General features: G+C 43.1%; 1 protein-coding gene across 1 annotated transcript in view; it reads right to left on the bottom strand.

Moving 5' to 3' along the window:
* slc44a1b (solute carrier family 44 member 1b) overlaps positions 1–14,242 on the bottom strand; it is a gene marked incomplete at its 5' end in the record, with an annotated part of 95,170 nt that extends 80,928 nt beyond the window's left edge. The window contains 3 exons of the mRNA XM_084331712.1: positions 10,844–10,986; positions 12,414–12,503; positions 14,189–14,242. Coding sequence (XP_084187838.1) covers positions 10,844–10,986; positions 12,414–12,503; positions 14,189–14,242 — 287 coding nt within the window. The remainder of the gene's footprint in view (positions 1–10,843; positions 10,987–12,413; positions 12,504–14,188) is intronic.
* Between the last annotated feature and the right edge of the window lie 2,602 nt (positions 14,243–16,844).

The following is a 16,844-nucleotide window of genomic DNA, read 5'->3' as shown; positions in this document are numbered from 1 at the left end:
TACCCAGCCGCACCCAGCCGGCATCATTTTATCTCGTAAACCTATCACCATCCCCTCATGCCATTAGTTGATTAACGTGAAGCTCAAACATGTGAAAGAGCTGATATCCTATTCCCAACACTCTCAAGCTCCATCTGTTTCACCCGTCCTCCTCGTCTACACAGGGATTTCAAGGTGTTAAGACTATAAAACTTGTACAACAGCCACTGTGGGATCCATCAAAAAGACTTATATATCTCTTGCTATGCGCTGCATATAACCTCGCCTGTGGGCAGGAATTTGGAAAAAGATCAGACGAGAATCTATGTGTCCAGTCCACACACTATTATTGTAAAATATTCTTTGGTCCAATTTTGACTTTTATTTCCACTAACTGATTGTGGCAGGAAGCATAGGCCATGAGACAGCTCAGCCTCAGTCTCTCCGGTGGGAAACAATCCAATATTAACTTCACATTAAAATATAAATATGCGTGATGACTTCAGGCAGTGGTTCTCAACCTGGGGGTTGTGACCGCCATGGGGTTCACAAGAAAACTTTTGTGGGTTGTGAAAAGATACAAATATATCATTATGTTTATAATCTTTGGTATAGATTCTTCCTTCTTGTGAAATAGTGAATAGTTAAGGTCTAAAGTCCTCCTCCAATCACTGATAAAGTTGAATAACCACAATACAGTAAGTAACTGATTGCATATCAACACAAGTATGAGCGCAGTTTGTTAGTTCAAAGACAGGGACATCACAGGCCAGGCGTCAGTGGCTGCTTTTAGTGGTAATACTGCCAGTGGAGTAGCATGGGTCCATTCTGGTGACAAACAACAGTTTTGCTCAGAACAAATTTCAATATTAAAATGTAATTTGAATATTCTTTTTGTAATACTTGAAACTACTTGAAAGTAGATTTAAAAGAAAATGAAAACATTATTAATATGAGGTGAACTGAAAACACATCACTGGTTCTTGTGCCTGCAGTACAATGCAAGCCAGTAAATGGGTGATACAAAAACAGCCCTATGCCTGATGATTGTTTCCTATTGGTAGGATCCATAATTGCAAATACAACATAACGTCGCTGGCGGAAGAAAACCTTGTAACTCCAAAAACCCAACTTTTTAGGAGATGAAAAAAACAAACACAGGTTTGAGGGCGAATAGAGTTACGAGGTTTAGACAGATGATCGGTTTAATGCTTTCCCATTGTTTAAACTTTGTAAAACCACACACACATATGGAGGATGAGTTACAAGGTTTTCTTCCGTGACGATAATGAACTTCTTAATTGCATTTTACGCCTGCTTTGATGTGGTAATAATATGTAAATATTAACATTTATATTAAAATATGTCTTGTTTCAGCCTTTTCATAGTCAAATGGTATTCTTAAGGACAATTGTGTGGACAAATAGGTTTGAGTGTATGTGTGTGTGTGGGTAGGAGATAGAGATGGACAGAGAGAATAAGAAACTGATTATTACTGACAACTGTGCCAGTGTGCCTGTGTGTCATTGATCGGATATAGTTATAGGACAGTAACCAGCTCCAACTCAACATCAACAAGACAAAGGAGCTGGTGGTGGACTATCGGAGAGGCAGGAAGGGTCCCCCTTCTCCCATAATCCTCGGAGGGGAGGAGGTAGAGATGTGGAGTCCTACAAGTTCCTTGGAGTTCACCTGGACAAAAAACTGGACTGGTCGGACAACACTGAGGCCCTTTACAGGAACAGAGTAGGCTGTTCTTCCTGAGGAGACTCAGGTCGTTCAACGTGTGCAACCGACTGCTGCTATCTTTCGGTTGTAGCCAGCGTCCTCTTTTTTGCTGTGGTGTGCTGGGGGGGCAACATCAACTCGAGGGACTCCAGCAAGCTGAACAAGCTGGTGAAGAAGGCTAGCTCAGTAGTGGGTGGTGAGCTGGATAATCTAGAGGTGGTGACTGAGAGGAGGATGAGGAAAAAGCTAGAAGCCATCCTGGAGAACCCCTCACCCCCTCTACGAGGAGCTAGCCAGAATGAAGAGCACGTTCAGCCAAAGACTCATCCCCCCACCAACACACCACAAACCGCCTGGGCGGCCCTTTATACTGGCAGCCATCAGGCTCTACAACAAAGGGCTCGGGCGGCCGGATCGGCCGGTTCTGCTGCCAGAGCTATCACTGTCACAACTCAGGACTTGAGAACTAGAGACTCACATCACCGTACTGACTATCTTGTATCTTGCACTAGAGACTCATATCACTGGACTCTTATCACTGGACTATCTTGTGTTTTGTACTTTTTTATATTATATTGTATTTGTATTTATATTTTATAGTGTATCTATAGTGTATATAGATACTGGACTGTATAGGACTGTAAAGCTATGTATCCCCCCCCCCTGTATCCCCCCCCCCATGCTGCTTTGACACCCGAATTTCCCCAACAGGATTAATAAAGGATCATCTTATCTTATCTTATGGATATTTGGCATGTTATCCTGCTTAGATCATTTAAATTTCTGTCCAGAAATGACAGTAAGAAATATGTATGAATCAAAAATATGAAATTAATACAAAAATACTGAATGAATACCCTTAGATGTTCATCAAAGACCAATGTAAGCTATGTTTTGTGGAAATTGTGATGCCATAGAAGTATATGTATGACTCTAGGCTCTAGAATTATTGAACTAATCTGATACTACATGACAAACTAGAAATACTGCCTTGGTTGTATGCCTCCACCAACCAAAGAGTAGGAGGCAGGGCAAACATAACCAATAAAACCAATAAAAGCAGATCTCCAATGGTGAGTCTCTATGACAAACTGTTCTCGAGATACAAAGGGGGTGTGGCTTAAGTGTAGGGGTGGGTTTAGGCATAGGGGTTAATCGTCCTAGAACATTGAAAGCAGTAGTCTGTACTGAGTCCATTGACACCGCCCATAAGCCTCTACAACAAACAGTTCATGAGCTTTGAAAGGGGGGTGGGGGGCTTAAGCATGGTGGCGTGGTTAACCTAGACCAATGGAAGTACTGGTCTGTACTGACTACTGAGTGGACAGTTGTGCCAAATTTGACGAGAATTCCATCTGGGCGTTCTTGAGATCAATCAGGTGCAACCTTTGACCTTTGACCCTTGACGACCAAAATCGTTTCAGTTCATCCTTTGGTCCAAGTGGACAAGTGACAAGCATGGATGAACATACAATGAGAGGAGAAAAGCATACTGGAGAGATGCAGGAAGAATGAGGCAGAGGGAGTATAGCATAAGAATGAGAATAGGGAGCGAGAGAGAGCAAGGGACATTACAAATAGTTGAAAGGTTGAGGGAGAGTGAGTGAGTGAGAGAGAGAGAGAGAGAGAGAGAGAGAGAGAGAGAGAGAGAGAGAGAGAGAGAGAGAGAGAGAGAGAGAGAGAGAGAGAGAGAGAGAGAGAGAGAGAGACAGAAAGTATGAGTGAGAAGGCAGGGAGATTGGGGGAGAGATCCAAACACAGGCATCAGTATGGGTTGTGCATCTCTCCATGGATGACAGGGCCTTCCTTGTACAGTAGCAGCGAGAGACTCCTTCCACACGCTCCTCTCTTCCCTGACTACAGACTGTGTCAGCGCCTGACGCCAGCACGCTCTCTCCCTCTCCCTCTCCCCAAGTTCTGCTGAAGATGACACATGCTGTTGGGCACAATGTCTCTCAGGACCAAATAGGGGCGCAACAGTGGCTCAGGAGGAGGTAGAGCGGTCGTCTGGTAATCGGATGGTTCCCGGTTCGATTCCCACTCCTCCCGGGCAGCGTGTCGAAGTGTCCTTGAGCAAGACACTGAACCCCTAATTTCTCCCGATGAGCAGGTTGGCAGCTTGCATGGTTGCCTCTGCCATCGGTGTGTGAATGTGTGAGTGAATGTGTAAATGTGAGGAACAAAATTAATTGTAAAGCGCTTTGGATAAAAGCACTATATAAATGCACCATTTAGTCCGATAATCGATGCCAACCAATATAAGATGAGCACACTTCTTTCCAATGCACCCTCTTGTCTAAGCTAGCCTGCCACCACCACAAATAACCTACGCCTATGGGAGACCTGACCACTGACCAGCCTGCCTAGAAGAACTTCCACTCTACCTCGTTTATTTGACAGAGAGTTTTGTTATCACTTGCTCTACTCTGAATGCTGTGTCAGAACATGTTGTGTTAAAGTCATTTATACACCCAACCCAACTAGCCAGTCACAGAAGTACAGGATTGGATTAAGAAGGTAATCTGATACAGATTAGCTAAAATCACTATCAACAACATAATCCACTGGATTATTCAAATTCAGAAACATAATCTGATTACTTTCAGTGACTTTGGATTCTTTTTTGGCCTCCAATATCTGTAGATTGTGAGGTTAAAGGAACATAAATAAGGAAATGCACGTATTTGCCATCTTCTCCAAGGTCAGACAAGAGGATAGATATAAATGTCATCACTGTGTGATAGAGAGAGAAATGGGGTTGCATGCTAGCCTAGCGTAGCACAAGAACTGGACGCAGGGAGTCTGGGAATCTGGTAATCTGTTTATGTAGCTCGATCAAAAGTGAAGAAATACACCTTTCAACAACTCTCAGACAAAATGTTCTTATTTACAAATTGTATCTTGTATATTTATGTTCTGGCTCTTCCCTCAGCCCCAGACTGTTCCACCAGCTCAGCCACCCTTCTTGCTCACTGAGCTTTCAAAACCTGTAGTTCCTCTTCTGTAAATTATGTTCAAATACAGTACTGAATCTTGGTCTGTCCAGAAGTAATCATCCTCATCCCTTCTTACAAAGTCGGACATGATTTGCAGTCGTTCTTCCACTAGTCATCTTGGTTTTGTTGACAGAAGTTACGATGGGGCTTTCAAGATGCCGCACACAATCATTGCAGCAATCGGTTGTTTGTCAAGGAAATATGTCAAACATTCTGCTTCGAAAACTATAATGTCTTGTTTTTACATTGTTATTTCTACGTGTGTGGTATATACACAAGATACAATGTGTAAATAGGTTTTGAAGTTGTTGGAAGGTGATGTCTTCACTTCTGATTGAGCTACACTCAGTCATACAACATACAACAGTGATATGGACCCTATGCAATTTGCATACAGGCCAAACAGGTCCACTGATGATGCGGTCTCCCAAGTACTGCACAGCACCCTCTCTAACCTAGACCACCAGAAGGGGGGCTATGTGAGACTGTTGTTCATTGACTACAGCTCAGCGTTCCACACCATAGTCCCCACCAGACTGGTGGACAAGCTGATCGAGCTGGGTCTGAGCTCCACTCTGAGCGCCTGGATACTGGACTTTCTGAGCGAAAGGCCCCAGGCGGTCAGGGTGGGGGGCCAGACCTCCAACACCATCACCCTGAGCATCGGGTCCCCCCAGGGCTGTGTTCTGAGCCCCCTGCTGTACTCACTATACACACATGACTGTGTGGCCAAGTTCAGCTCCAACTCCATAGTGATGTTTGCGGACGACACAGTGGTGGTGGGGCTGATCTCGGACAACAACGAGAAGGCCTACCGGGAGGAGGTTGAGGTACTGGAACGCTGGTGCCAGGACAACAGCCTGCTCCTGAACATTGGTAAAACCAAGGAGCTGTTCGTGGATTTTAGGAGGAGACAGCAGGAGACACACACACCACTGAGGATAAACGGGACTACCATGGACAGGGTGAGCAGCTTCATGTACCTGGGGGTCCACATCTCAGAGGACCTGACATGGACAACACACATAGACTCAGTCGTAAAAAACAGTCGTGAGACAGTTAAGGAAGTTCAGAGTATCTGGGAAGATACTCCAGTCCTTCTACTCCGGAGCTGTAGAGAGCATCTTGACTGGAAACATCACTGCCTGGTATGGAAACAGCACGGCACAGGACAAGAAGGCCCTACAGAGAGTGGTGCGCTCAGCCGAGCGTACCACGGGTATTGCACTACCAACCCTGCAGGTCCTATACAACAAGAGGTGCAAAACCAGAGCCTGCAGGATAATGAAAGACCCTCACCACCCCAACAACAGCCTGTTCATGCTGCTGCGGTCAGGCAAACGCCTGCGAACACCAGTAACTAGGACAGAGAGACTTCGGCTCAGCTTCTTCCCCCAGGCCATCAGAGCCTTGAACACTGAACTCTCCACGCACAAGCACACATGAGCACACACACAACACACACACTGTACACGCTCACACACTAGCAGCCACTTTAACATGAGCACACACACACTCATGCTGCACAAGCTCACACTTATGGTCACTTTACAGAAGGAAAGGTCACTTTAAGAATAGTATAGTATAGCTTGAGATTGTAAAATATAGCATTGTATAGCAGTGTACATAAAGACCCAGTGCCTCATCCGTAGCTAACAGTGTATTGCACTACCACAGGACCTAGCATGTCCTACCATGCTCTGTAAATAACTCATGTACAGATACCGATATGCCCTACTTTGTTACTTGTTATTGCACAATGTCGTTCTATTGGATTCTTATTATATATTACTATTGTAATTATGCACATTGTTGCGGGCAAGACCCCCCGAATTTCATTGTATACTTGTATGCCGTGACAAATAAAACTCTTGTATCTTGTATCTTGTAACAGATTCTGCTTCCAGTTTTTGTGCTAAACTAGGCTAGCATGCAACCATATCTCTATCTGTACAGGGATTACATTGAGATCTATCTTCTCGTCCGACTCTAGGAAAGATGACAAATAAGTTTATGTTCCAAAATGTTGGAGTGTTCCTTTAAAGGTGCAATTTTTACAGGCACAGGCAGGGTAATAGAAATGACAATAAAAATAAAGATATCAGAGTAGAGGTAAAGATCAAATAATATCTGACCCTGAACACATGTATCCTCCTTACCCAACATTAAGATCTACTTTGAAATAACACATCGTTTTCTGAAACAACACGTACTTCTCTGAAACAACACATACTTCTCTGAAACAACACATACTTCTCTGAAACATACACCTCTCTGAAACAACACATACTTCTCTTGTACTCTCTGAAACAACACATAATTCTCTGAAACATACACTTCTCTAAAACAAGACATACTTCTCTTGTACTCTCTGAAACAACACATACTTCTCGTACTCTCTGAAACAACACATACTTCTCTGCAACAACACATACTTCTCTGAAACATACACCTCTGAAACAACACATACTTCTCTTGTACTCTCTGAAACAACACATACTTATCTGAAACAACACATACATCTCTTATACTGTACTCTCTGAAACAACACATACTTCTCTTGTATACTCTCTGAAACAACACATACTTATCTGAAACAACACATACATCTCTTATACTGTACTCTCTGAAACAACACATACATCTCTTATACTGTACTCTCTGAAACAACACATACTTCTCTTGTACTCTCTGAAACAACACATACTTATCTGAAACAACACATACATCTCTTATACTGTACTCTCTGAAACAATACATACTTCTCTTATACTCTCTCATACAACACATACTTATCTTATACTCTCTGAAACAACACATACTTCTCTTGTACTCTGGCTGACTCCACCCTACTTTAGGGCTGCTCGATTATAGCAAAAATCATAATCACGATTATTTTGATTGATATTGAAATCACAATTATTAAACACGAACGATTACTCATTGATTTGAGGACATTATATGACAACGACTGAATTTGTTTTAACTTTCTTTTTGACCGAAGGCTGCCTTTCTGTCATCTTCAAGTTAAAAAAGACATTTACAACACAAGACAAGATGAGAACAACACAGCGTGCGGCACAATAATAATTTTATCTGGATTATCTTGTTTTCATGATCATGGGAAGCCAAAATCGTAACTGAAACTCAATTAATTGCCCAACCCTACACTACTTTCCTCCTGTCTACTAAATGCGTCACAAATACAAAGGGTGCATACATGCTCAGACTTCTAAAATCACAACATGCAATTAGTTTGTTCCTTCTGCTAGATAGGCTTCACTACATCTTTCGAGGCAGTTTCATTTGGCGCCTAATGCACTTGGCTAAAAGCATTCTTTGATCCAAGTGAAAGATGCATCTATGAATTTCCCTGCCATACAATCCTAATTGTATTTCGTCCATATAAAATAATAACATCATCCATTAGGAGACTCACTCGCCAAATCTTTAAAAACAACAACGTATCCCATCATCGCCATGTTATTCATAGTCGATCGACCAATAGTGATGGACGTGGTGATGATGGCGGGGTGTGTGTGTGTGTGTGTGGGGGAGACAAATTCAAGCAGAGCAATTTTGGCATGATCACAGTATCTCCACATGGGTGATCATCAGCCACCAGCAGCCGAGCCGAATGAGCTTGTACTGCTGATGACTCAGAGGTCTATCTCAGTTCCAGTAGCCAAGCATTAAACACACATTAGTCAATCTGAAGGGGAGGTGGGGAAAGTAATTGGCCTGCCATGCAAATGAAGTGGGTCTGTAATACCTGGCTACTCCCGAGGGGAACACCAAAATCATGTGCATAAGTGGGTGGGCTATGGAAGTAAAGTTCACACACAGTGACAGCGGATTCTCATGGTCTCTGTAGACTTGCTTTTAAAGACTGAGGGCGGAGCCACGTATCCCGCGTAGAGCGTACTTTGTGCACAACCTCAGAAAGATGCAATAGACCACTGCACTTCCACGTTACATTGAGCTCATGGGAGAGAGAGCGGGGAGCAAATTAATGAATGTGGATGAGAGCCTTGACATTAAGTGGTTGTAGCTACGACTGTGGGGGTGCTGGAGACATGATCCAATAGACTTTTATATGCCTGAGTCTCCTGAACACGGAGAGACCAATGCCAAGTCGATCGGCACTTTCTCTGCCGAGCTATATACTTTCTCGGCCAAGTCACAATGTGACAAGTGAAACGCTAAAACTCGACATGGAAAGCTGCGAAAATGTCAGATTCTGCCGTGATCTCAACATCCTCTTTAACATAACACCAAGTGTCGCCGTGTTTTATGTTTACGTTGCCAATCTAGATAATAGTAGGTTAGTGTCGGCCAGGGAGGATTCGGCCCTGATCTGCCCCCTAGTGGATCAACTTTTCAACCCTCCAGGTACACACAAAACACACAGGCAAGTATGTGAACAATGACGTTAAAAATGCAGCCAATTGTCTACTCATAGCATGCATAGTTAAAAACAAGTATACAGAGACCCTTCGGGGTGTCGCAATATATTCAGGGACGCGAGAAGGGGGGGTGCGGCAGGGGCTGCAGCACCCCCTGCTGGATGGGAGTGTAACTGCAACTGCAAGGTTGTTTTGGATTTTATTCCAAATTTGTAACCGAGGCTACTCATGTCACAGAGCGGAACAGCACTGCAGATTTACCCTACTCTTGGAATTCATTCAGATCGTCATAGGGGCGCTGTCTCGATAATGCAGTGTTATTATTAACAGCGTGTAGCCGACGCATGAAACGGTTGGGATTCGAATAGACGCGGCCTGGAAGCGTCAACGCGGAACTGGAAATCCGTTGGTAAAAAAAATAGACACAGCGGCTGGGATAGTTTTGGACTTTTGGGACACTGCATTTGCAGTAAAGGAATATATGAACAAGCCAGCAGAACTATCCGAGTTCTCAGTTAGCTGGATTCTGGATGTGCAGCCTGTAGCTTGGATTACGTTTTGGATCGCGGATTTCACTATGCAATAAGGGGATTCATCATCAGCCAATGGACACATCATGTCGGCGATCATGTATGCGGGGAACGAATTGCAGAGGGAGTGCACAACAGCCAGGTAAGCTGGGCTGTGATGTGTGCATCAGAACGGTTGGGCAGCGGTTGGGCAGCGGTTTTGATTGAAAAGTTTGATTGAAAAGTTTATTAACAGATTGCAGAATTGGTACAGTACAGTAGGCTACAGCTCAATACATACAATTGTTAAGGGGATGCAGACCAGAGAAAGACTTTCGTCTTGTTTACATCAGGGTCCTCCCTTTTCAATTCATCATAGTATCCTCTAGTCAAGTGAACGAGAGTGTTAGTTATGACATGACAGACAGTGGAGCTGTTTGCAGATAGCGAGCATTTTGACGTGTTGCGTGGTGGCGATGTCTCGCAGACAATACAACTACAAGTATAATTATATAATATATATATTTTATATAAAAAAAATTAATCAAAAACGATCGATATCTCAGCACCCCCACTCCCCGCGGACTTCTCGCGTGCCTGAATATATTCCAAGATTTCTGTGAAATTAATGGGATTTTATGCTTCTGTACCTAATAACATGCAAATTCCCATTTGAAAACAGAGGCTTGATAGGAGGAGAGTCACATTTTGATTACTTGATATCTTGAAAATACTATAGTCACGTTATCACAGGTCACTTTATCACCCTATTATACGCACATAGTTCTTCTGACATCTAGAACTGTATACCCATCCACTATAGTAAGTAGTCTGTGTATTTTCTGTGTGTATCCTGTGTAAATATGTATTTGATTTGATTTATTTTAATTAAGGAATTACTGTGTATAAGCACCAACCCACCGTCACAAAATTCTGATACATATAAATGTACTTGGCGTTTGAAGTTATTCTGATTATGATAAGCCTTAGAGATAATTCGATATTTCTCCATATTTAAAAAACAATAGAAATGTTTGCCATTATATTATTCCTTAGACGCAACAACAAGCTAGTATTAGTAGGTAATAATGGGCTAAACATGGCCTACTGACCACCAGCCAACAACAGCTGTCTACCTAATCTGTACAGAAAAATAGCAACGACATGGCAGTTGCATGGTGCAAGGCTGCACTCACTCAGCGACAACAAATGGTGAGAGACTCACTTTCTGTCCGTGTGGTCAAGGCCACTGAGCCTGACCCCTTCGATCTGCTCATTGCGCTGGCCACACGTGTTGCCATAACTGTCATATCCGAAGACGAGGCGCGCGGCTCCCCCTGTGACGATGGTGAACCCACAGATGCTCCCCTGAGAGAGAGAGAGAGAGAGAGAGAGAGAGAGAGAGAGAGAGAGAGAGAGAGAGAGAGAGAGAGAGAGAGAGAGAGAGAGAGAGAGAGAGAGAGAGAGAGAGAGGAAATGAACATCCATTAGTCGTCCACATCTGGCCGTCTTGTCTGAGGTTATGGAGATCTGCGCTGCCAGTGATTCACACTTAACAGGTTGTCTGAATGATTTAGCTCAATGTGTGCCATTACATTCGTTTGTGCATTTTTCAAGTTGAAGAGTGATGGAAGTCCTGTAGTGCAGTGGTTCTTCTCAGTCCCTGAGAGGGTTCCAGGGGGTCCCCAGCAACATGAGTCATATTATTAATATTTTATTCACTACAAGTTTAGCCCAGTGAGAGAATATAAGAGTGACTATTCTGACCATAGGCTGCACTCTCTCCCCTGTTATCTCTCCACCTACATGCATTATAGACTATGGAATTGTGGACTAAATCACATCTAAAAACAATGATCTTCTCAGAGAGGTAAAATGGGGGTCACTGACCTATTACATGTCATTTTGGTGGTCCTTGACATGAAAAGGTTTGAGAGCCAATGCTGTAGTGTGTGTGTGTGTGTGTGTGTGTGTGTGTGTGTGTGTGTGTGTGTGTGTGTGCGTGTGTGAGTGAGGTGAGTGAGTGCGTGAGTGCGTGAGTGAGTGAGTGAATAAGTGAGAGTAAGAATGAGAAAGAGAGAGAAAGAGTATATGTATAGACAGTGGTAGAGACTCCTTCATTTATCATTCATCTTCCGCATCATTGTGCTTTTCATCCCAAAGCTTTCCTGTGCAACGGTTCAAACTGAGTGCAGTCTGGACACAAATTGCTGGGGCAACAGTAAAACACAGCAGATGATGAGAATCATCCAAGCTAACAATCTGCCAAGAAGTATAATGGATCTGTAATACTTTGCATTATTATAAAGTAATAATCATCTTACACTTTGACTCACACTTGCTGAAATGAAAATGCTAATGGTTGCCAAAGGCTCAAATGAAAGTCAATCAGGTCATAAATAATCCACTGTCAAATTAACACAGGGTGGTGCCAATGTAAACAAAGTGTGATATGTATGAACCTATGTGTAAATAAATAACAAGGTGTCCATCAAATGTATATGCTACCTGACATAATTTGTTTCATTTATTTGTCACATTTGATATGGTATTAATTTAGTCACAGTGTCATCAAATGACAGCTATGGTCAATTTGGTTGTGGTTATGCCAAGCGTTTGGAACATAATTAAAATACAATAAATACAGAAGAATTAATGTAGTGTGTGCTCCAATTGACACAGGTATAGCCTAATTATTAATTAATCAGCAACTCAGTGCAAGGGTGTGAACAGTGTGTGAACGACTGGCTTTTTGACACAGAGTCCTATATTAGACCAAGACCTGTACAACTCACCATGCCAACGCAGAACACTGTAAAGAGAAGAAACCAAGGCATATCCGTGCAACTCCGATCCTCCAAAGGTCTCCATTCTCTCTTTGTCCTCTAAAGGAAAACAAACCACACAAAAAAAACACCATTAGCCAACCGCCACTGTTGTCGTGCTATCACTCCACCGTCAGGGAGATAGCCTAATAATGAAATATCGTATGCCAACCGCATCCAAAGATGTAGGCCTTATATGCCTTATGATCATAATAGGTTACAAGTCTTAATCGTGTCCCGTTATTCCATGGGCCCATTGTGAATGCCACTTCAGGCAGGTTCGAAGGTCTTGCGTTTAGCCTAATAATACACCTCCATCTCAAGACCAGCATTTCACATTAAATAAATCAACCCTGCGATTTGCTGTATTTGGTTTGTATTTGGTTTGTCGTTACATCATGTCAGTTGCACAATGATGCGTGCGCCAACGACAAAGAAAAGCCCCGCATCTTCACAGCCGGGCACGGCGCGGTGTTTGTTTACTATGGTGGAGCTCACGGGCTATAGGGGCTATTCCTGGTAAAGCCAAGCTGCTTAGGCTGCAGCCTCCATAGCATAGATGTCTCTACTCGCAATAATAAAGACATCGGGCAGTATTGTAGCCTTATATACAGTATGTTGGACACAATGTGACTGTCCACAAAAAAAGGCCTATGGTTCCCTGTCTGCTCCATGGGACCAATAATTGGATTAGCCTCATGGACATACTGCAGGCTGCTTGATCTAATCTCACCATGGCGCTATGGATTGTATATGTATTGTATTTATTGGTACACAAGCAAGGTAAACGAGCACACGATGCAAATGTGTAACAATGTCCACGACGCACAGACACACGGGGACGGAGGAGAGAGTTGCCTTACCTCTGTGCTACCGCAGCATCCCATTGCAGTAGTCAGGGTTCTTGGTGCGAAGAGCTCAACGCTGCCACACCACAAGAAAACAATAAGAACCCAAACTTGCAGGGAGTTGACGGCCGCCTGTGCGTTTATTACCCCGCATGAATTGCGCAGCACCGAACGATAACGGGTTCCCGGATCTCAAATGTTATTAGGCCGATATACAATTGGTAAATTCCATCCACACCGCATACTGATTCCTGCCACCTTCCTTCCTTCAGGTATGTAGGGGATTAATAGTTTAGGATTTGTCGCACCACACTTCCTGGTGGATTGTGCAGGTGCAGCCGGAAAAGGGATGTAGCGTCCATTCATCTCATTGAGCCTGCGCGTTTGGTACCCAGGCGAATAACGGTGAGGAGGATGGTGGCGCCTCGGAGCCCGCGACTTCTAAACTTGCATTCATTTTTATATTATGGCAACATAAGATATGAAAATAACTATTTGATCTATTAAAAAAAAAAAAAAAAAATGAAGGTATGCTTCATTGCTTCCTATCTGGCTTACAAAGAGCACACGAGCGGGCCTGGTAAAGCCTACAATACAGAAATTAATTAGCCTTGTTTTCTCTAATGTTTTTATTCGTTATTTGAAATAGGCATGTGATGTCCACGTTCTATACAGAAATCCACACGTGTACTAATAACGTGGCATGCCTGTATAAAGAACGCAAATACCCACGTGACATGCCCAAAACGGTATGCTATGTATACAGGTGTTCTCAAATTACATATTTCAAATCAGGGAAAAAAAACATTTCGATCTCACCACTATATCCTACAATAGTGGTTTGTTTGTTTTGTAGTCTATAGAGGGGGGGGGGGACAATTGCAAAGATGTATCTACCTTGTATCTGAGCCTGACTTGCTGGGAACCTGTTGACAGCCTCTTTGGGTCCATCTTCTTAGCTGTGGCAACATAGTGTGCGGGGCACCGCTGTGGCAGAGAGATGCCAGTCTGAAGGAAAAAGAGACTCTTTGTCCCATTGTTTTCTGTTGTACCAGGGGGAGAATGAGCATGGCGCGCTAGTGTGTGTGTGTGTGTGTGTGTGTGTGTGTGTGTGTGAGAGAGAGAGAGAGAGAGAGAAAGGGGGGGGGGGGGGGTTGTGTCAGAGAATCATGTTAAGTGCACAACTGCCTATTAATATTGATAAGATATATTGTTTTATTAAAACTTTACCCAAGTACATAAACAACACTTACATTTATTCTTAAAACTACACCACTAGTAAATGTTAAATGGCAAATGTTAAAGAAAATAATAATACAAGATGAAAATAAAAGTAAGGTACCGCTAACTGCTAGTTATGTCATTAGAATAAAACAATTTGTCGATCATTTTATACTTTAAATTATCATAATTTTGGACCCTGTTGAGTTTGCAGAAAGAAAGAAAAACTCAACTAGTCCCATAGAATCTGCTGAGGATTTACCTGCAATTCTAGATCCAGCCACTAGAGGTCAGTCACATACAATTTTTATAAACCACCATAAACTGGACAGGCTGTTCAAGTCGACATGACCAGTCTTGCACAGCAGCCCAGTGTGGCTCGTCAAGGCCAAAAGATAAGATCAAACGCGATATTACCATATTTTAATCTATTGCTGCCGTGAAATCACCGCTATCTAAAATAATGAATAACGGATCTTTTTTTGTGTGTGTAAGAACTGTTATGACTGACAATTTGTAAATGTGTAAACAGTTAGATTTATGTTCACAAATGAGGGGGGGAGGTTGTGCTGTGGTGGAAACCAGGCCATTAACGCCAATGAAGCTAAGCTACAACAGTTTATTGCTCTTATTCCAGCTCCAAAACAAATCACCATGAAAGCATCTCACTTCATGCCTGGCAGATGAAGACATGTTCTTTGCTTGTTCTTTGCTGAAAGTAGCATGGATCTGTGTAGAGCAAGCAAGGTACTGATTCCCTCTGGAAACGCCAGCCAAACAAAAAACGACAGAGGGCCAGCCCAGGTAATACTTATTCACCAAGTTGGAACAGTTCATCACAAATTCAACAAACAATCTTCTCTTGTAGGCCTACTTGTAGGTGCTGTAAAAAGTGGTATTTTCTGTTAAAATAAGTGGTCTACAAACATGTTAAAATAATAGCTCTACACATTCCAACAGCCATCACGGATATTGAGTGTGTGATGGTCTCCCTCCACTCTGCACTGCAGTAAACAGAAAATACACTTAATTCAATCAGGAGAGAACTCCACATTGGGAAAAAAACGGTTTGACAAAAATAAGAAATAATAACTAGTTTTAAAGGGGACATGTACTATAAATGTCATTTTTCAGTCTCTAGCATTGTATTATAGTAATAGGAATTAGTATCGATTGATTGATTGATTGATTGATTGGAAACTTTATTAACAGATTGCAGATTGGGTACTGTTCTGAAGGTCCAGATTAAAACATAGAGTCTGTGTTTATTATTTTGTATAACTTATATATTGTTTATATATATAAGATATATATCTTCAAGTCATATGTTTACCTACCAGTATTCATCATTCGCTTATTTGTATATGTTCCACTCTTAACGCCGTAGACAGCGAGAGCGCATGCGCGTGCCTCTCGGGACATGTCTGGGCAGAGTTCGTGTTAGAGAAGTAACGTTTGGCGCAGTTGTAAACAGACGGCAAGGCAACGTATCGTTATAGAGAGCCGAACGGCTAAGTAGATACAACCATAATATTGTCGAGCCACTATTGGCCCAGTATAGTAACTTGTGTAAGTGAGGTAACGTGGAGAGACTTATAGTTGAACCCAGCTACGTTCTGGATATAACTACTTATTGAAGACTTCCTGCGGGTTAGCCTAGCAAAGGGGCTAACTAGCTATCACCCATGCCAACAGGCTTTTGGACTAATAGCTATTAATCCTGCCATCGGGCGCTAGGAATACAATGACCGGTCCGTACGAGACCCTCTTCCCCAGCGACGACAGGATTATCCCACCAGTCTTCAGTTCTCTGGAGTCGGAGCTCCAGAGAGAATTACCGTCTCCATCCACAATCTTGCTTTTCCCTGTACTGCTTCGCTCCGCCTTACTCCATTCAGAGCTCCAACGGTCGGGTACCCGTAGTATAGGAACTATCGGGAGTTCGAGCACCAGACGGCACTGAGGACTAGCACCTGGCAACCCAGCCCCTGGTTCCCGCCCAGCACGAACCAACGACCCAACGCACAGGGAGACTCGCCGCGGATGCCTCTCCCTCACGTGTGTCAGTGTCACAGCCCTCTATGACACCCTACATTGGGTCCCACACATTCCCAGACTTCACAAGAGAAGACCGAGCACAGTATACCGAGCTGCGTATGTGCCTAGAGACAATCATGTCAGGAGTACAGGACGAGCCATACAAGTATGCCATTCTCCTCAAGCACCTCAAGGTAACTAGAGCGCACAACATAGCGCTGGCATACTCCAATTCACCAACTCCCTATTCTGGCTGCCCTCGACGCACGTTACGGACGTACGTGGGATTATGTCA

The sequence above is a fragment of the Notolepis coatsorum genome (genome assembly GCF_963971535.1).
Source record: "Notolepis coatsorum genome assembly, chromosome: 16".
NCBI lineage: Eukaryota > Metazoa > Chordata > Actinopteri > Aulopiformes > Paralepididae > Notolepis > Notolepis coatsorum.
Note: the sequence above shows the minus strand (reverse complement) of the source record. Positions and strands in the feature narration are given on the sequence as shown.